Source organism: Panicum hallii, chromosome 3 (genome assembly GCF_002211085.1).
Source record: "Panicum hallii strain FIL2 chromosome 3, PHallii_v3.1, whole genome shotgun sequence".
NCBI lineage: Eukaryota > Viridiplantae > Streptophyta > Magnoliopsida > Poales > Poaceae > Panicum > Panicum hallii.
The window spans coordinates 13,252,549-13,271,490 of NC_038044.1; the positions used below are offsets into that span (position 1 = coordinate 13,252,549).

General features: G+C 47.5%; 3 protein-coding genes across 5 annotated transcripts; 2 read left to right on the forward strand and 1 right to left on the reverse strand.

The window, feature by feature from the left end:
* Positions 1–1,135: 1,135 nt before the first annotated feature.
* LOC112888137 (serine/threonine protein kinase OSK1) lies at positions 1,136–5,636 on the forward strand. Of its 2 annotated transcripts, none has more exons than XM_025954493.1 (11): positions 1,136–1,298; positions 1,834–2,015; positions 2,654–2,838; positions 3,068–3,250; positions 3,359–3,490; positions 3,577–3,762; positions 4,042–4,131; positions 4,202–4,285; positions 4,388–4,525; positions 4,606–4,836; positions 5,187–5,636. In XM_025954493.1, exons 2-11 carry the CDS (start codon positions 1,841–1,843, stop codon positions 5,298–5,300), a joined length of 1,518 nt encoding a protein of 505 aa, XP_025810278.1. In that variant the 5' UTR covers positions 1,136–1,298; positions 1,834–1,840; the 3' UTR covers positions 5,301–5,636. The 2 variants fall into 2 exon arrangements, with proteins under 2 accessions (XP_025810278.1, XP_025810279.1); XM_025954494.1 differs by lacking the exon at positions 1,136–1,298 and adding an exon at positions 1,413–1,649.
* Positions 5,637–5,817: 181 nt separating this feature from the next.
* On the reverse strand, positions 5,818–8,691 carry LOC112888138 (heat stress transcription factor A-4d-like). 2 transcript variants are annotated; one of them, XM_025954495.1, is made up of 4 exons: positions 8,442–8,691; positions 8,207–8,240; positions 7,761–8,109; positions 5,818–7,157 (listed from the first exon to the last, which is right to left on the reverse strand). In XM_025954495.1, exons 3-4 carry the CDS (start codon positions 7,995–7,997, stop codon positions 6,030–6,032), a joined length of 1,365 nt encoding a protein of 454 aa, XP_025810280.1. In that variant the 5' UTR covers positions 7,998–8,109; positions 8,207–8,240; positions 8,442–8,691; the 3' UTR covers positions 5,818–6,029. The 2 variants fall into 2 exon arrangements, with proteins under 2 accessions (XP_025810280.1, XP_025810281.1); XM_025954496.1 differs by lacking the exon at positions 8,207–8,240.
* A 2,993-nt stretch (positions 8,692–11,684) lies between these two features.
* Positions 11,685–15,939, forward strand: LOC112886790. Its single transcript, XM_025952786.1, has 7 exons — positions 11,685–12,449; positions 12,895–13,134; positions 13,997–14,086; positions 14,638–14,787; positions 14,874–14,998; positions 15,396–15,525; positions 15,621–15,939. Exons 1-7 carry the CDS (start codon positions 11,790–11,792, stop codon positions 15,744–15,746), a joined length of 1,521 nt encoding a protein of 506 aa, XP_025808571.1. The 5' UTR covers positions 11,685–11,789; the 3' UTR covers positions 15,747–15,939.
* Positions 15,940–18,942: the final 3,003 nt, after the last annotated feature.

Sequence of the window (18,942 nt, forward strand, 5' to 3'; positions counted from 1 at the left end):
CTCTAAATCTAGTTCTCTGTACATTAAATCCTATATTAGAAACGTATTTTGTTCCAAATTTTTGTACGTACGTATTTATCATACCTCAAATGCTATGAACATATTTTATTTTTATTTAATTCAGTATTTAAAACGTAAAGAAAAAATAGAGAAGAGGAGTGAGAATCTCTATATATATAGAGGAAACCTGTAGCGTTCTATTTTAGAGGATTATTTAGAAAACGCTGCTGGAGCAATAGAGAACGAAATCTTCTCTATATACATAATTCAGAACGGTTTAGAAGGCACCGTTGCAGACAGCCTAAACATTCGACCAGCCAGCGGCATCTAGGCCGTCTCCGACGGTTCAAATCGCCAGCAACGTGGAGGCTAGATACAATAAAATAAAAAAAGTAAAGTATGGAACACCGTGACTGCATAGCATCAAAGGATGAGGGAGCAAGGACACAGAGCTCATTGGGAGACGTGCGAGATGTTTTTTCGTATTCTCCCTCCTCACGTCGTGTAAATTATTAGCTGAGCCGGCGACGTGGACGGCCGCTGGAGCGGCCTTGACGGCGACTCCGATGCTCTCCAGCCGCCAGAGAAAGTTCTGCTGCAGGACACTCTCCTGCAAGGCGCGCAGGCCCATGCACCCCTGTACTACCAACCGACCAGCGGCAGGAGTCGAGAGAGCATCGTGTTCGTGTCGTGTGATGCGAAATCGCGAGGCAGCGGTGATGCATCATCAGGTGAAGCAGAGGCCCCCGCCCGACCTGAGCGCGATGCGCGCGTGGCGCGTCTCGTAGGTAGGCAGGCAGGCAGGCAGGCATGGGGCACGACGGAGACAGGCCGCGAGCGGTGAGGGGATCCACCTGCCGAAATTATTGCCGCGCGCGCGGCCAATCGCACCCCCCCACGCACCATCCGAAACGGCAAGCCGGCCGTTCCCTCCCCGTCCGCTCCGGGCCAAGCCGGACGACGCGTCGGGTCGCTCGCTCGGCACCCAGGTCCCCACCAAAGCCCCGCGCACGCATCTCCGCGCGGCGCGAGCGGACCGGACACGGCTCACTCGAGGCCCGCCAGCCAGCGCCACCCCGGTGGGTGGGTCCCGCACGGCGCGAGCCTCGCTTTTCTCTCTCCGCCTTTCTCTCTCATGCGTCACTCGTGTGTCAGGAGCTCCCCCTCTCCCTCCCTCCCTGGCTCTCTCCCGAGCTCCCGGCCTCGCTTCCTCGCATCCGCCGCGAGCTGCGACTGCCCCCCTCCTCCGCTTGCTCCGGCGGGCGGGATCCGGCTCGCCGGCTCTCCCCTGCGGCGAGGTACGGGACCACCACCTCACCTCTCCGCGCCTGCCTGGCTCTCTTATCCTCTGAGCCTGCCACCAATTGGGATGGGCGTTTGGGTATTATTGGAGCTCGGTCCTGTCGTGTCCCGCTCCCCGCTAGCGGGAGATGGATTTCTCGGGTCAGGCTAGCTCCACCAGATCCCGGACCGCGCGTCTGTCGGATGGCGTGCTAGTGGTTCGGGTGTGCCGTGTGGGTGTGGTGGGGTTGGGGAGCTCCGCTCCAGCTACAGGCCAATTGGGGTGCCGATAGTTTTGGAAATAAACTTGAGGAATTGGCAGCGGAAATTCTGGTTCCCCTCCCCGCCTCTCCGCGGAGTGAATTGAGGCGTGTTGCGTGTTTGTTTAGCCTGAATCGCAAACTTACTTGATTCAATCGTCTAGAACTCTAGATCCGACCTTTGAGTGGCATCAATGATTCGTGTTTTTTCATACTCATGAACTCATAATAGTTTCTGTTAACTTCGTTTTATGCTCGCAAAATAGTTTGATATGCTCTGGTTGTGATTTAGGTGCAAGATGGAGGGAGCTGGAAGAGATGCCAACCCTTTGAGCGGCTACCGAATTGGCAAAACCCTGGGGATTGGATCGTTTGGTAAGGTGAAGATTGCAGAACATATATTGACAGGCCATAAGGTGGCCATCAAGATCCTCAATCGCCGGAAGATCAGAAGCATGGAAATGGAAGAGAAAGGTTGGTGCTTATTCGCTATGTACAGAACATTGGTTTGTGGTTCTGAAGCTCGTGCGGTATGTTTAGATACGCTCATATACAGCAGAGCTCCTTACAAAATGATCCTCTGGCCTCTGGGGACATCACATGCTTCTGCGAAAGAATAATATAATTCATAGTTTGTAATAGCATTTAGGTGAACAATTGCACATCTCTTATTATAGGACAGGGTATGAACTGTAGGATATGTGGTAAAACTCCTTACAAAATTATCCTCTGGGCCTCTGGGGGCACTACATGCTTCTATGTAAAGAATAATAGAATTCATAGTTTTTAGTAGCATGTTGGGGGTGCATATAGTTGAATGATTGCGCATGCTCTTATTTATGGAATAAGGTATGAACTGGACAATCCCATTTGCGTGCATAATGCTTCAGCAACGTACATGACCATCTTTTTACTACCGGGTCTAAAATGTTTTACCACAAATGACCAGCTACTATATGTTTGCGTGAAAGTTAATGCCTGTAAATTTGGTATCAACATATGCTCTTTCGCTTGCTAGTTTAAGTCTTTGATTAAGTGGTCAGATTTTATGTCTTGCATCTTTTACTTTGATGAACCACTCAATTTTATTGTCTTTTATTATGTACCTGCAGTGAAGAGAGAAATCAAGATACTCAGACTATTTATGCATCCTCATATCATACGCCTTTATGAGGTGATAGATACACCTGCTGATATTTATGTTGTTATGGAGTATGTTAAATCTGGAGAGTTGTTTGATTACATCGTTGAGAAGGGAAGACTACACGAAGAAGAAGCTCGCCGCTTTTTTCAGCAGGTAGCTTTCTTGCATATTATATTACTATGTTCATATTGCATGATGCATTATACTCCCTGGTTTGAGCTGCAGTATGGTTGGCATAAGCTGTTCCATGAGCACGTACATTTTTTAAATCCATCAACTGTCATGTTTCTGTCATATCTGCGTTCGTCAAATTGATAATTTGTGTTTATTTGGTTCATTGAGCTCGGTTCGATGATTTCCTTCTTGATTGACTTTTATGCAGATCATATCTGGTGTTGAATATTGCCATAGAAACATGGTGGTTCACCGTGATCTAAAGCCAGAGAACCTTCTTTTGGATTCAAAATGGAATGTTAAGATTGCTGATTTTGGCTTAAGTAATGTTATGCGTGATGGTCACTTTCTAAAGACTAGTTGTGGTAGCCCAAATTATGCAGCGCCTGAGGTATGCATCTTAGCATGGTTGACATTTAGCATTCTTCATGGTTGCATTTAAGTAGATGACTTGTTATGTGTCACACTCACTCACTCACAATTCTTTCTCATTGTTTAGGTCATATCTGGTAAACTATATGCTGGTCCCGAAGTTGACGTCTGGAGCTGTGGTGTTATTCTTTATGCTCTTCTTTGTGGTACTCTTCCATTTGACGATGAGAATATTCCAAATCTTTTTAAGAAAATAAAGGTTAGCTGGCATCTAAGTGATTTACCTAAAAAAAGTTTATTTATTTTCTTTTAATATGCTCCAGAAATTCTTATATGTAACTGTAGGGTGGAATATATACCCTTCCTAGTCACTTGTCACCTTCAGCGAGGGACTTGATTCCCAGAATGCTTGTTGTTGATCCGATGAAAAGGATTACCATCCGTGAAATCCGTGAACATGTGTGGTTCAAGATTCGGCTTCCACGCTATTTGGCTGTGCCGCCTCCAGACACTGCACAACAAGTTAAAAAGGTATATTGATGATATTGTGTATCAACTTGACTATCTGAATTTCGTCTTTAACAAAATGATACACAGCTCTCCTGCGTATTTGAGGGGGGAAAAACTTGGCGATCTGGATGGATCACCTCAAGACTTTAGAATCCTTTGCTTATGGATCATCTATTTTGTCACTTCTCTTCTTTTTGGTCTTTTAGGCAGCTGTGCGCGCGCGCGCGTGTTTGGATATGCAGGTGGGAGCCTTATCTACTTTTCTAAGCAAATGGTTTGATATTGTTTTGAATTTTGTAGCTTGATGAGGAAACTCTTAATGATGTTATCAAGATGGGTTTTGACAAGAATCTGCTAATTGAATCACTGCAAAACAGGTTGCAGAATGAGGTATCTCCTTTACTCTGTTGCTCTTATTGGTTGTTGTTTTATGGTATCATGACACAGTTTGGCTGTGTAGGCAACAGTTGCCTATTATTTACTCTTGGACAATAGGCTTCGTACAACCAGTGGTTATCTTGGAGCTGAGTTTCAAGAATCTATGGTGAGTATGATTTTTATCTCTTGAATGTCTAGCTGTTGATTGCAAGTTGTTCGGTACTTGTGATGCCTCCTGTAAGTTTCCTGCTAATTTCGAAATCTCTAGGACTCTTCTTTCTCTCAAGTAATTGCTGAAACGCCAACTTCAGCAACTGAACTTCGGCAACATGGGTTTACAGAATCTCCAGGGTCTGGCTTGAGGCAGCATTTTGCCGCTGAAAGGAAATGGGCCCTTGGTCTTCAGGTAATTTTTATCTTAAGGTCATCTTCTTATTTTCATTTTCCTGGATTCTCCAGATTCATTTGCTTGTAATTGTTTAACAGTCTCGAGCCCATCCAAGAGAGATAATTACTGAAGTGCTTAAAGCTCTGCAAGAACTGAATGTTTACTGGAAAAAGATTGGACACTACAACATGAAATGCAGATGGAGTCCTGGCTGTCTTGAGAGTATGATGCATAACAATGATGGCTTTGGTGTGGAGTCTGCTATAATTGATTTTTTTACAGATGATCTCATCCAGAAATCAACCCCAACAGTGAAGTTTGAGATTCAGGTATCATTTGGAATCTTAATCATACACATTTAATTGTTCTATAAACTAGTCTTGAATAGAACATTTCTGAGACCTTGAACAGTGCCATAGATAAGTCTTGACATATGTCCTTAAGTCCTTTATGTGCTATGTTTATGCAGCAAAGTTAGTTTTGTCAGGTTGCATTTGCATGCCAGGTTATTGGTGAACTGCTACCATGTTCATGATCCCTTTAGGATGAAATATATTGATGATTGAGGGTTCACATATCCCATCATTTATAGTTGCATATTCACACCCACTCCCTTTTTGTTAGCATAAAGTCTAATTGGAAGAGGCACTTTATTCTAATTCAGTTCCGCTGACTGCAGCTTTACAAAACGAGGGATGAGAAGTACCTTCTCGACTTGCAAAGGGTCAGTGGACCACAGCTCCTCTTTCTGGACCTGTGTTCTGCCTTTCTAACGCAGCTGAGAGTTCTTTGATCCTGACATGATTATCTCCCAAGCGCAATCCTTGATACACCCAGTGGAGTTTCGATTTATATTTGAGATGTACATAATGACCATATATCCTTAAATAGATTATATTTCTGGAGCATGTAGACATTAGAGGGTTTCGTTGTTGGCCTAGACGGTTGTCACCGAAGGTCCTAAACAAGAGATTACAGGCAAGCCTCAATCCTCTTCAATTAGATGTGAAAATTTTAGCCCTTTCTTTAGTCCTTGGACAAGCTATCCCGTTAAGGTGATTGTACTAGCATGATACCCAGACTGAGAAATATCTCATTAAAATCGAAATGAAAGTTGGCCCTTTTGACATTCCAGTATTTACACTAATGGTTGGTGCTCATTTAGCAATTAAGATGTCACAGCAATTTAAATCAGGTTAGAAGCCATGTTATCAGATAAGACATCTGTTTTAGAATTTCTAGGATGCATCTCATGAGGATTTATCAGAAAGGGCTTGTGCACAAGCAATGGAAGATCTTAGGACTGCGGAAAACTGAATCTGTGCTGCTCTAGCTCTACAGAATCAACTTAAACATAAGGACATACTGTACAGAAGTCAGCAGATAATTTACCTTTTACAGTAGGAAATGCTATAAAAGACTAAGCTAGGTATACTATCATGGCATTTAAGGTGGCCTAAACTATAATGTACAGCACAGTTGCTTTAAAAATGGAATATGGATCAGCACAGATGGTGTGATATCAGTCATCCCCAGTTACATCAGAGCCATTCTCAGCTGAATCAAGATGGCCCATCTGCTCAGTGATCTGGTCAACATTGTTTTGGTGATTAAGACTACTGCAGTTTATGGCAATCTTTATATCTTCCTTTGCTTCAGTTGCCTCACTTTTATCGTCAGCGTGCTGTCTTCCTGACTCGGCCTCTCCTGTGAGAAACCGCTCCCAAAATACATCGTTCACCTTGGCCGGCATACGGGGACCTTCCGTTTCACTGGTTGTGTCTTGTGAAGTGTCGCCGGTTGTGGTCTCAGAGTTCATATCGACTTCAGCTGTCCTATGGGCATCTTCATTGATGTCTGATAATGTCAGGATTGGACTCGGCGCATAACTCAGAGATTCTGCCAAGGAAGAAGGGAAATGAGCATGCTCTGTGGTCGAAGAAAAGGGATTCAGCCCATCTGATGACTGTTGATTGATGTTAGTGTCCATTGGTGCTGAATTCATCTCTCCTAGAGTCAGATCAGGGCTGGGTTCAGCAGCACCACCGTACATCTCTTCAGCAGACCCATGACCCGCCTTCTGGAAGAAATTCTCCAGTGACACCAAGGCCAGCTCCATCTTCTCAAATGGCTCAGCATTTAAGAGGTGGCCCGGAGACATGCTTGGTGCTTCTGCACCCAGTGTCTGCAGGAACGGCACCTGCTGCTCCTCGACCGCAGGTTCGTCCACAAAGAAATCGATCTTTGGAACCCTCCTCTTCTTGCTGAAGTGGTCTGTCTCCAGCATTGAGGCTGAGACAACCCTGTGCCGCTGCAGGATGTCGCACAGGGAGGCTACGATATTCCTCTGCCGCTGCTCCATTTGCACCAACCTGTCCTCCAACGACTGCATCTGCCAGTTGATCCCATACTGCTGCTGGTTCTGCCTCTGGAGATCCGCCAGGAGCAGGCTCTTCTCGTACTTGAGCCTGTTGATCTCGTCCTCAAGCTCCCGCCTTTCAGACTCCGCTAATGGCCCGTTCACCTGGTTCTGCAAGGAGTGGCTGTGCACTGGTTTGCGCCGGTGGATGTTCTTCAGAAGGTGCGTATGTCCCCTTATGAAGTCCTCGTTAGCAAATTCCCATCTCTCAGGATCAATTTTCCGAAAACCCTGAAAGAAGACAGATCCAGATGGAGTCAGCAATCTGAACAGCTTAAGCTATAAATGAACACGTCGATGGATGCAGCTATTAGAAAGATTGGTCATTTTTATGGCTTTTTGCTTCCATGGGTAGATCACATGTCTTCAACTTGGTTTCAAACATATGTTGCATTGCCTGGGATGAATAAACGCAAAAGGTTGAATGAAAAAGAGGTTTATTTTCGGCGAGGAAGAAAAGAAATATGAAAAAGCCATGCTAATGTTGACCCCGTGGAAAAATCATGGAGGACGATGAAACAGTGAACGGCAAAAATGGGGTCTGCAGAGATGTAGAAACAAGGAGTACACAGGATTCCGTGGAAAATCATGAAACACGTTGAATTTGGAACGCGAAATGTCACAGCATGGCCGCTCACAGTACAGTACGGTCTCTGTGCCCCGGTACTGAAACTCGAACCATGTGTTCTTGCCAATTATACATGTGCAGAAGATTGCAAGGACAAAATACGCAAAAAAAGGGTACACACATCATCTCTAGAGTGAAATGGTGAGAAAAGCGGAGCAGCAGCGGCTCTCGAAAGCAAACTGAAACAAAGCAGCGAGGGCACTCACGTAGGTGTTGAGCTGCCTGATGAAGCTGGAGAAGTTGTTGTGCTTGAAGTACTTGGGCAGCAGGTCCCGCGAGAAGTCCGGCGGGTTCCACACGACGAAGCTGGCGCCGCCGGGGCCCCACGACACCACGTGGTTGGTCGCCGGGTCCTCCACCATCTCGTAGGTCTTGATCAGGAACGGCGGCGGCGATCCCGAGCCGCCGCCGCCGCCGCCGGCACCTCCGCTGGAACCCTCCATGGTCGCCACCTCCTCTCTCTCCCCCAGGCGCGGTCAGTATCAACCAACCCAACTATAATGATGGGCGTGCTTCTGCGGGAATTAACCGGGTCTCAACGCCGCTTCCCAAGTCCTACCCACCAGAATGAACTCGCCGTCAGGTCATTTCACGCCAAGTTCACACTGAACTGTAGCCAAAATTCTCGCCAAGCTGCCGCGAAGAAGGCGACCTTTCGACCAAGCTGGAACCTGTGCTGCAAGAACCTACGAAGCCACATGCGGACACGTCGGTAAGTACGGTACGGGGTGAATAGGTAACCAACCGCAGCCGTAGAAGCAAATTACGAGTTTTTTTAATAGAAAAAACATTGTTCAATCCGTTTGGCAATTTGGCCTGTGATGAAGGCAGGAGGAGAGAAGGAAAAAAGGAGGGGAAATTACTCCAGCAGTCCAGCGTCGACTCACCTCGACAGTCCGGCGACCCCCCTGCTCCGTCGTTCCGAGCTCGCCGCTAGAGTTGTGGGTGGACGGAAGCACGGGCCGGCAGAAGCGCTACGGAACGGGAGCTCATGGAAACCTCAAACCCCGGCAGGTCGCGAGTGCCAAAACCGCGGCGAGTTCCTCCGGTTCTGCGCGAACAGACCGCGGGAACAGCCGGCGCTGGCGTGACGCGCGGGCGGAGGTGGCGCGGCAGACGAGTGGACGGCGGGGGGGGGGGGGGGGGGGGGGAATCGAAGGCTGAGTGTGGCGGGCGCCGCCGCCGGTGGCGTCTCGCGGCGGCCTTATATAAAGCGGGGGCGCGCGGGAGCCAGGCGTCGCCGCCGCTGGGGGACGTGGACGCGGACGTGGACGGGTTTGCGCACGCATCCTGGGGCCTGGGCATCCTGCTGGCTGGTCGCTGCATGGGCCGGGGCGTTTGACTGACCAATGCGTTCGCCGCTCTGTGGGCCCCGCCCCTTTACCCCACCTAGTCAGCAGCCCAGCAGCGCCCGCTTGCTTCTAGAAAGTGGAAACCGGGCGGGGCCGTCAACGTTCGCCGCCAGCCAGCGCGCACGGGCAGAGGTCCGGTCAGCAGCGAGCCAGCCAGCGCTCGCTCGCTGTTGGCCCGACCGGTCGTCTGGATTGGAACAGGGCGGGCCGCCAGATTCGATCCAACCTTGGGAACTACTGTTGTCCGAAGACCGGAGCCAATTTGCAGGCGACGATTCCAAAAGCTCGTAAACCATGCTGCGCTCGGCGTCTTACTCTGCAGCGTGCTTCTTCCTTCCTTGGCAACCAGTAGTTCGATCGGCGGCGCTGCCGCCTCTCAGGGTGCGCCCCGGCACCGGCACTGCTTCCCCCCGACCAAATACCGCCGGCGACCATCGCTCTCCAACACCAGGAATCTTCGAACGGCACCACGCGTCGCAACAGCCGAGTGAAGCAGCCAAGGAAGCTGACGAACCAACGACGAGCCAGCCGAATCTTCCCGTAACCCCAGCGCATCAACTGGAACCCGCGTCCCACTGGCAGCAGGCGCGACGCGACGCCAGCCTTTCCCGGGCAAGTCGCCCGTCCGGTCGTCGCCGGCAGGATGAATGTGAACCCTCCGACCTTTCCAGGGCGAGAATTTTCACCGCGCGAGCCCCAGCGGGCACCGCCCGTGCGCCGTGGAAAAGAACGACCAGCGCAGGCGCAGCGAGCGGCTACGATCGCACGCGCGGATTAGTCGCCGGAGCCACGCCGAGAGCGCGACGTCGCCCTGGACGCGAAGCTCTTTCCGCGACGCGGGCGCTGCGTGTTCGGTGTCCCGATCCGATCGGCCTCTGCCTCTTCCTCGTAACTTTGTCCCCAAGAACGAACAACTTCCCTGTAACCTTGTGACTGGGAGTCGGGACAGCTTGCGATCGAGCGCGTCAGCTATGGTGTCACCGCGCGCAGCGTGCTGACCTGGGGGCCGGCCGGCTCCTATCATTGCTCCTTCTAGACGGGCATGGACTTTGATGGCGGGCATGCAGCGTCAGGGGTTTTTATCCGCACGAGACCACGTAGTGGTGGCGATCTTCTGGATACCAGATATACCGGCGATCTAGAAGGGCGAGGAGGGCCATGTCGTGTGAACTACGGACGATTGGCATCGTCATGACGCATGGCTTTTTTTTTAAAAAAAAAACAATGGACTTCCGTTGAAACTGTTATACACACGTGCTGGTCAGTAATGCCACCAGAGGCATATTTAACGGTATGGTTAATCCTTCGCTGTCATCGTTCATCGGTCAATCTACTAATGAGGAATCGTTTTGTTACTGTGTGTAAATTTTTTTAAAAAAAAAATAGAGGAGAAGGGTCGATCTTCTCTGATCTGGTCACCATGTGGTGTTGCGCTGTGCGAAGGGCTAGTAATAGAGACTCGATGGGTGCAAACGGGAACGGGAAATCGCCGAACCATCCGAACTACGATATCATATTCGACAGTCACCATGTTCGTTCTTGGTCTGGAAATCCCTGCACTGGTAAGAACAAATCCACGTATGTTTCACGTACAGTCCTTTTTTTCTGAATGCAAAAAGCATGGGACTGCTGCACATGGTAGATAGGCAGTAATAAACATGTGACTGTAAAAAATCATGCACCACAATCGTTCAAAAAAAAAACAAAAATCATGCACCACCACATGTAAACTCTGAAGTCTAGCCTTCTGGACAGGACAGAACTGTACATTGGGCGGATCTACCACTACAAAGTACTATATGGCTCTCCACTCTCCAGCAAGATTAAGTGGCTATGGAAAGAAAGACAAATGGAAAATTTGCTCAGGAAAAGCTAGCGAGAAAATCCAAGATTTTGGAAACAACTTTTTGTGGAGTCAGTATCGAGTTCACTGAAAATTAGGACGTTCAGTAGCACGTGCAGAATGTAGTTGAACTAAAGGATACCTGATCTTAGGTTCAGGAAAAGGCAAATAAAGAAAGGATATAGCTGACCGCATACAACAACCACTGAAAGCATCGCAGATTATGACTCGGTCCTAGATGGAGTAGCCGCAAAGTAAGCTGCTTAATCGTTCTAGAACAAGTAGCAAGGCCAAATACCGGTGCTAATTGGCACGGGCGCGGGTTCTGAAAGCTACGCGACGAGCTACCTCCCATGTCGACTTTACCCACCGCAAAAATCAAAATACAGGGTTCTAGAAAAAAAAACACATAAATAGGAAAATAACATAGTGGCAAAATAGAGGAATAGCAGACCAATATATTATATTTAAATATTGTTGTTTGGAACACAGGAATTAGATGGGTGTATAAAATTTGGACGCAAGATAATAATTGGGGCAATGGCTTGATGAAATTGGGGCAGCCATGGCCGTGCACTGAAAACAAGCCGTCTAAGATTTTCCTTGGTTCTAAGCTCATTTATTTTCAGTTTGCTCAAAATCAAGTTTAAAGAGAAAACTATTTATCTGGTATGTGATTTTTTGAAGGAAAAAGATCCATAGAAGGAAAGAGATTCAACCAAGAATGTTGGCATATCAAAATATAACGGAGCTGAACCCGCCCGTTATAATACCGTCCGAAAGCCCGCGAACTCCCTCCGCAGCGGAACGGGAGATGCGGCCCCGCAGCTCGAGTAAAATCTAGCCGTCCATCCATCCACGTCGTCTCGTCCGGGACAAACAAGCCGTTATCGCGCTCTCTCCCCACTCGGCCAATCCTGCCACCACCACCACCACTAAACCCGCCGCTTCCTCTCCACCACGCCTGCGCTTCGCGAATCCTCTCTCTTCCTTCCCCTCGAGGCCCCGACGGGCTCGGGGGGCGCGGGACCGGATCCTCCATGGAGATCTCGCTCGAGGCCTCGTGGGTGGGCGTGCAGCGGCACGGGCAGGACCTGGCGGACCGCCTCGCGCAGGGCTTCTCGGGGCTCCTCCTCCACGCGCACCCGCCGCAGCTGCCCCCGTGGTCGCCGCCGGCGCTGCTGCCGCCCAAGCTCGCCATCCCCATCCACTTCGACATCGACCTCCCCGTCGTCCCCTTCGTCGGCGGGGCGCGCCGCGGGGGCGAGGTCGACCTCCCCGCCGCGGCCGTCTCGTCGCTCGTCGAGATCGGCGGCCGGCTCGGGCAGGCGGGGTACGAGCTCGGCGCGGCGGTCCAGCAGCTCGCGCGCCAGGTGCCTGTGCCCTTGCCGTTCCGATCGGAGGGCGCGCGGCGCGGGAAGTGGGAAGCCGCTCGGCCGCTGGCCGCGGTGGCGGCGGACGACGGGGAGGTCGCGCTCGCCGCGGGGACGGTTGGGCACACGACGGCCATTTCGGAAAGGGTTGCAGATATGGGGTCTCTAGAGGTGGCGGCGGCTGCTGCTGCTGCGGCCACTGGAAGTGCCACCTCAGCTAGTGCGAGTGGGGTTGGGGCTGGGGGTGCCGACGGCGACGGGTCGGATGAGGAGGAAGACGGTTTCGAATGCGAAATTGGGACATTGGATAACTTGAAGAAGGCCAAGGTATGCACGATCGATTGGCTTGAGCTGGATGATCAATTGGGCTTAATTGACACATTTCTGCCACAGACTAACCTTAGACGATTCTATTTGAATACATGTACCGGAGCTAGATTTTGCAGTAATGTTTTCGGGTATATGTTTCCTCTAGGTGAACTATCGTATGCCTTAGATTTTTTAATGATCTGCGTTTCAATTGCTTGTGCAGTTGTGCTTATCATGAGTTTAATGTCTGTAATGAGCCATACATGTTTAACCAGATTATGACTACATGGTTGTAACTTAGAAGTACATGCCGTTCAATTATGCTGTTGCTACTTGCTACATCAAAAATTGATACTTATTTCTCCATATCATCAAAAAGTAATATAGATGGGTTGGATACCAAATTTTTTTTAAAAAAAAGAAAATACTGAAATGCTAATCCTAACTCTTGTATCTGGTACAGGGAACTGTAAACATATCAGCAACTTACAACACCAGGCACCGTGACTTTGAGAGTTCAGTAGTTGCACGAGGAGACCTTTGGAGGTTAGAGGCATCACGTGGCAGTTTAACTTCTGGAAATGATACTTCACCTCTTTACCTTATTCAACTGGGGCCTTTACTGTTTGTTCGAGACTCTACGCTTCTTTTGCCTGTTCATCTGTCAAAGCAACACCTTCTTTGGTATGGTTATGATCGCAAGGTACTTGTTATCCCTTCTTTTGGTTTGATGTTGATTTCGTCCTACATGCCTATTCAAATTACATTATTGTTGCATTACTTGTCTTATGAAGACGAGCAGCCTATTAGATTATTTTGTTATAGACCATCACAGCTTCGAACCTTTGCGTGTCGTTTATGGTCATAGAATCTCTACCCAAATGGATCTCAATTCTTGGTCCAGTTGATGGTTCATACATGCAAGTGACAGCATATGAGTAGGGATTCTGGAATGCTGTCTGCCTCTTTGTATAGCTAGTTTCATTTCTCAGTTATTATGTTGTCACTAAAAAAGTATTATGTGGAAGACTTGCAATTGTTATTCTTACCCCAGCTTCATGTTTCATATTCTTTCTGAACATTACAGCTTAGCGTGAAACTATTGTTTATTTCTGTATCCAAATCTATATAAACTATTTATGTTATTGGGCCCCTATTGCCACAGTCATCCATGCAGTATTCTTTTGAATATTTTTTAGCAGTGTATTATTTTGCATATCAGTTTCTACTAAGTCACTGAGCGCATCGGCGCATCCAGTACTAAATTTGGTTGCATTTGTTGACTTTTCTATAGAATTTCGCTTATTCAAGCACTTTCAAGTGTGGGTACTAAGGGGTCTGCTTCTGCCAAACCGGCCCAAAACAGCCCAGGAAATGAACTGAAGCTAAAACTAGTTTTTTTGGTTTTTGTTCATTTCCCCCACCCAGTCGGTATGGGCTGCTTTGGCACAAACTGGTTTGAACACCCCTAGTTGTACTAATCAAGCCTATTCAAGCATTTCAAGTGTGTGTGCTGGCTTGTTCTTTGTTGCATGTCCTTACTGAAATTCATGTGTGTATTGCAGAATGGAATGCACTCCTTGTGCCCAGCTATCTGGTCAAAACATAAAAAATGGATGCTGATGTCAATGATGTGCCTCAACCCTGTAACTTGTGTAAGTTTACTGTGTACATGCTTTTCCTGTTCTCTCCATAGACCTTTTGCCCTCTTGTTCTCCATTCCAACTCCTTTATTCGATATCTAGTTGCTATCTGATTTCAGTTATATTGTATAGCAAATTAACAATGCAATAGACAAATGTTCTAGTTGTCAAACCATATGCTAAGAACAGTCCCTGGATAATTGGAAATTAGTACCAGGTTAGCTGGTTAGTATGGTTTCCCATTTTATTTTGCTGTCATGCTATCATTGGATATATATTTCCATTGCATTCTTTTTATAGGATTTTCCCCATAAATCACTGGCTGACATAATTGACTTTGGTAATTGACTTCAAAGATAGAATTTTGTAGAGCAACATAGCAAGGCAATAGAAACCCACTCTTAATTAGTTTAATGGTCGTATTTTCTAATGGTGGAATTTAAGCCCATGAAGAATGTTTCTTTTTTGGGATATTGTCTTTTTGTAGAAGCAATGAGATTGGCAAAATCTTACTGCTGTGCTGTGACATATTTCTGTTGTTAATCTTTGCTATTTTGTTTCAGTCTTTCATGGATGTGCAATTTCCCAATGGACAATTGACATATGTTGCTGGTGAGGGAATTACAGCAAGTGGTTTTTTGCCTTTATTTGGTGGATTGCTCCAAGCTCATGGAAAGTGTCCTGGTGAAACAAGAGTGAGCTTCTCCTTCAAGGTTAGTATAGCATCACTTAATCCTCTTGAGACCGGTTCCTAATTATTTTGCTTGCCATTCTTATTTCTACTCCATTTATTTTGCAGAGCAAACAAGGCACTAGGTTTACCCCAATGTTTCAATGGCCTGACAATTCCCTTTCATTTGGAGCTGCACAAGCTGTAGCATGGAAGAGGTCTGGCCTTGTGGTGAGGCCCAGCATTCAAGTCAGGTAGGTAAATATAAGCACTTGTTAGAAGTCAATTGGTGTTTACTTTGCAAGAAATATGAGGTCATTACTGAGCAGCTTAGTAATAAGGTGGGCTGCTGTTAGTCACAGTGCAGTGTACACCTTTTGTTGGGCAGATGGCTGTGTTACCTGTTAATATTTTCGTTGGTCAGGAAAGCTTTTGCAGATATATATCTACGATCTACCACAGAATCCAACTTGAGATCGTCATTTTGTTTTTTGTCTATTTCAATGAACAAAAGCATGAGTAGCTCTTTTTGTGCTTTCGGTGTTTTAACTGCCGTCATGCTGTTTCTAGAAGGCATTCTACCAAACCTTTCTTTCCAAGTTTATTTTAGTCGGACGCTTCTGAACACATTGATGCAACTACATGCACCAGTGTTTGCCCCACGTTCGGAGGAAGTGATCCTGGAATTCGTGCGGAGTTTGTCCACTCATTGAAGGAAGAACTCAATGTAATGTGTGGTTTCTCTTGCTCAAGACATCCCTCGGCGTTCACAGCTCTTTCTGTAAGTGCTCCAGCACTTCTCATATATAATAAGCTGCTTCTTATTAAAGCGCACGCCTAATTGTTAACTGACGTCCTCGTATGGTTCTGTGGCAGCTTGGACGATCCAAATGGAACGGTCAGGTGGGCAGCTCGGGACTGGTAATCACCTTGGAAACACCCCTTGACAACATGGCTAGGCCTTCTTTGTCTGTTCAACTGAACGGTGGTTTTGAGTTTTGACGTGTGACTGTATCCCTGCGAGCCCTCGGTACATCTGTATATATGTGCTTTCGAGAAGACGATACCACTGTATGTCTGTATATATTGCACCATTTTCCTAGTCATGTAGCTGTGCTTCAGTATGTATCTTCCCAAAGAGAAGTGTATATAGTCCTAAAAATCAGATTGAAATATAATGTGTGAATTCATCTGATGTCCTGTGTTTGGACCCACTACTATGGATAAAATTGAAGGCTTCTTTTTTTTTTGTTTCGTGATAATAGCATCAAAGATGATAAATAACATATGAATCACGAGCAGCAAATAAATAAATAAGGTGCGCGACGATAACACCAAGATGATGATTACACCATAGTAATGAGCGGACACTTAGGTAGGTGGATCACACGTGGACACGATACTGCTCCAACTGAAGCTTGCACCACATATGCAGGCTCCTTGTAATTTTTTTTACGACTCAGGATACGTGCTTTTTTTTTTACCACTTGTGCAATATACAGCAGGCCGTCACATCTACCCAGTTGAATAGTGTCACGAGGGTTCCCTGCATCATTGCAACTCATCGCATAAATCCTGCCAGGTTAAATTAGTTTTCATATGGAACGTATTGGTTCTTCCTCGCGATCAATTTGGGAAACTGACTTCTGCCTTTCTACATGTTCGGTTGGTAGCAGGAAAAAAAAAGGGCTAAGAGCTAAATAAAGAACTTGCCTAGGCAGTCTTGACGGACTTGTGTTTTCGCAGCATTATTTTCAGAATTTATTTATTTTATTTTAGTGGCTATTCATTACAAAGATGTTTTGGTACGAGCTCAACTTTCCATTCTTTCTTCGTCGGAGGCGAGTCCTGACATTGAAGTAGGGAAAGTGGTGGGCATTATGCAGTTCATTGCAACTGACGGATGGATTGTCATCCTATCCCCTTGCGCTTGAATCAACACAGAATTGTGGCTTCTGTGTAGTCTCCAACAAATGATGTGGGGCGGATGAAATGGTCAAGCCTTCCTAAGTCCTCACATGGCTGCATCACACTTCACAAGTTCCACACTCCCTCGGCCAAAAATCGTGGATGAGTCGCCGCCTAAATCCCTTAGAATGAAGCAGCCCATGTCTTTGGGTAACTGTGGTAGCGGCTGCTGAATTGATTAGCATCGAGACCATATCAGTGAGGAGTCGATTATTCTTTCATTATTTCTACAATTTGCCTTCGTCTTCATACGCATGAGCAAGAAATGAGCAATGTAGAAACTCCCTAGTTTGTTAGCAAGCTGTGAACACATTTGGTATGGAAACAAACACTGAAAAAATGCCTAATTAATTGAGAAATTGGATCTCTTCACTGCATCTGGTGGAGGTAGGGGTAGTCTAACCCATTATGCATATTCGTAGGGCTGTTATGTGCGGAATTTTCCTCCAAAGTGCGCGATACTCGGTGCCATTAACTGTTACTACACAAGTGCTATTTGAACATATGGATCTTTGAACTTGATTGCATCCCATTTTTCTTTACAACCGTATCATCATAAGCTCATAATGTGTTATTATTGTCTGCACACATCAGCGAATGCTTTAGTTGCCATGATCAAAATAACTATAATCCGGTAAGTGGCCAGCAAATTAGTCCGTGAATGGTGGGTGCTAGATTTGGGGAAGGAAAAAGGAGAACCGGGCCAAGGAGTATTCGCGGGCTAAGCTGAAATGGAGATTTGGAAGAGATTTAAAATTTATCTCTAGAAATTCAGTTATATTCAAAATTGATTTAAAAGCCATGGACTATTCATCGAAATTTTAACATTTGGTTTATCTCTAGAAATTCAGATCTATTCAAAATTGATTTAAAAACCAGGGAGTACTCGTCAAAAATATTATTATGTCCAAAGAAATACAACTGCAATGATTGGGCTCGGGGACCCTAGCATAATGTCCACTACTAGATAGACATTTACCTCATGCTAACTGTTTTTCCCTCGGTTCTGAAGTTGGTTCACTACAGTGTTCTTTAGTACACATGCATTTACTTTATGAATACGCAATCCGCAAAACGGCAGGTGTGAAAAAAGTTCATGACCATTTGCTCTCAGTGATGCGCACGGCGACGGTACATCTTGGGCTTGTCCTGCTCGTGCATCGTCTCTCTCTGTAGATATCTGAAGGTTGAAGTCTGAACGGGCTTTTACGGATGAGCGCAACCTCATAGTCAAGCACGTGGTCGTTTTGTACCGGGGAAAGACACAGTTCCTGAGAATATCGCGCGAAAAAGCCAAAAGGTGGGCGCCGTCGTCACTGGCCGCCGGCCGGCCGAGACATCAAAGAGAAGCGACGGCAGGTATCGAGCTTCGAGCAGAATGGCGACGAACACCCGAGCCGTGCAACTGATGAGACAGAGGCAGAAGGTTACAGGCATCAACTTTTTGCATTATTCTTCAGCTGGCCCATGTACAAACACGCCCGATCCTTTCACCGTTTTGGAAGGATCATTCTCGTTCTTTTTTTTTTGTTAATCTCAACTGGGGAAAACGTACAAGCAGCAGTAGTAGAGAGAGAAACCAATAAATCGAGGAGAGACTCGTCTGCAGAGCCAACTTGCCTCGCCGGCCGGGCATCAACTAACCGGGGCTAGTGCCCGACGCCAGGGCTCGGCACGGAGCGCATCAACCGCGCCGCCCTGCCGCCCGCCGAGAACCCACTCGGCACCGCCGCCGGCTCCTCCAGGGCCACGCTACCGCCGCCGCTGCCGGTGCTGGGTGACGGTGGCGTTCTGAGCACCAGGTCGCCCTCCAAGTACATCGCCTTGCCGGCTTCCTCGCCGGCCGCCAGCAGCTTCCGGCCTTCGCACGGAGAGAGGCGAGACAGGAGCAGGCACAGGGCAAGACACGCCGACACGAGCCGGAGCCACGAGGAAGCGTTGCCACCACCGCCGCCGCGTGATCCCATTGGAAGCTGGGGAAATTGGACCTTGGTGGTGGTACTCTCTCGCTCTGGTCTGGTTTGCGGAGGAGGATGCCTGGCCTTGGCTCGGCTTGCCTAGTCGGCTACTTGTTCAGACAGATTCTGATGGGTTGCTCGTGCTGATGGGGCCGAGAGGCGAGCTCCATTTTATAGCCTCCCGGCGCAGATGATTCCTCGTTACCGGTGGAGAGCCGTCTTGACGACCAACTGCCGGCCTCAAAAGTATCCCCATTTCTTTTTTTTCAGAC

Excerpts from the sequence above, each read along its gene's own strand:
- LOC112888137 (XM_025954493.1), top strand. The coding sequence starts at position 1,841 with ATGGAGGGAGCTGGAAGAGATGCCAACCCTTTGAGCGGCTACCGAATT. Across the intron at positions 2,016-2,653 it reads CATGGAAATGGAAGAGAAAG|TGAAGAGAGAAATCAAGATA; the intron begins GTTGGTGCTTAT and ends ATGTACCTGCAG. Across the intron at positions 4,286-4,387 it reads CTGAGTTTCAAGAATCTATG|GACTCTTCTTTCTCTCAAGT; the intron begins GTGAGTATGATT and ends CGAAATCTCTAG.
- LOC112888138 (XM_025954496.1), bottom strand. The coding sequence starts at position 7,997 with ATGGAGGGTTCCAGCGGAGGTGCCGGCGGCGGCGGCGGCGGCTCGGGA. Across the intron at positions 7,158-7,760 it reads TCAGGCAGCTCAACACCTAC|GGTTTTCGGAAAATTGATCC; the intron begins GTGAGTGCCCTC and ends GTCTTCTTTCAG.
- LOC112886790 (XM_025952786.1), top strand. The coding sequence starts at position 11,790 with ATGGAGATCTCGCTCGAGGCCTCGTGGGTGGGCGTGCAGCGGCACGGG. Across the intron at positions 12,450-12,894 it reads ATAACTTGAAGAAGGCCAAG|GGAACTGTAAACATATCAGC; the intron begins GTATGCACGATC and ends TATCTGGTACAG. Across the intron at positions 14,087-14,637 it reads GCCTCAACCCTGTAACTTGT|TCTTTCATGGATGTGCAATT; the intron begins GTAAGTTTACTG and ends ATTTTGTTTCAG.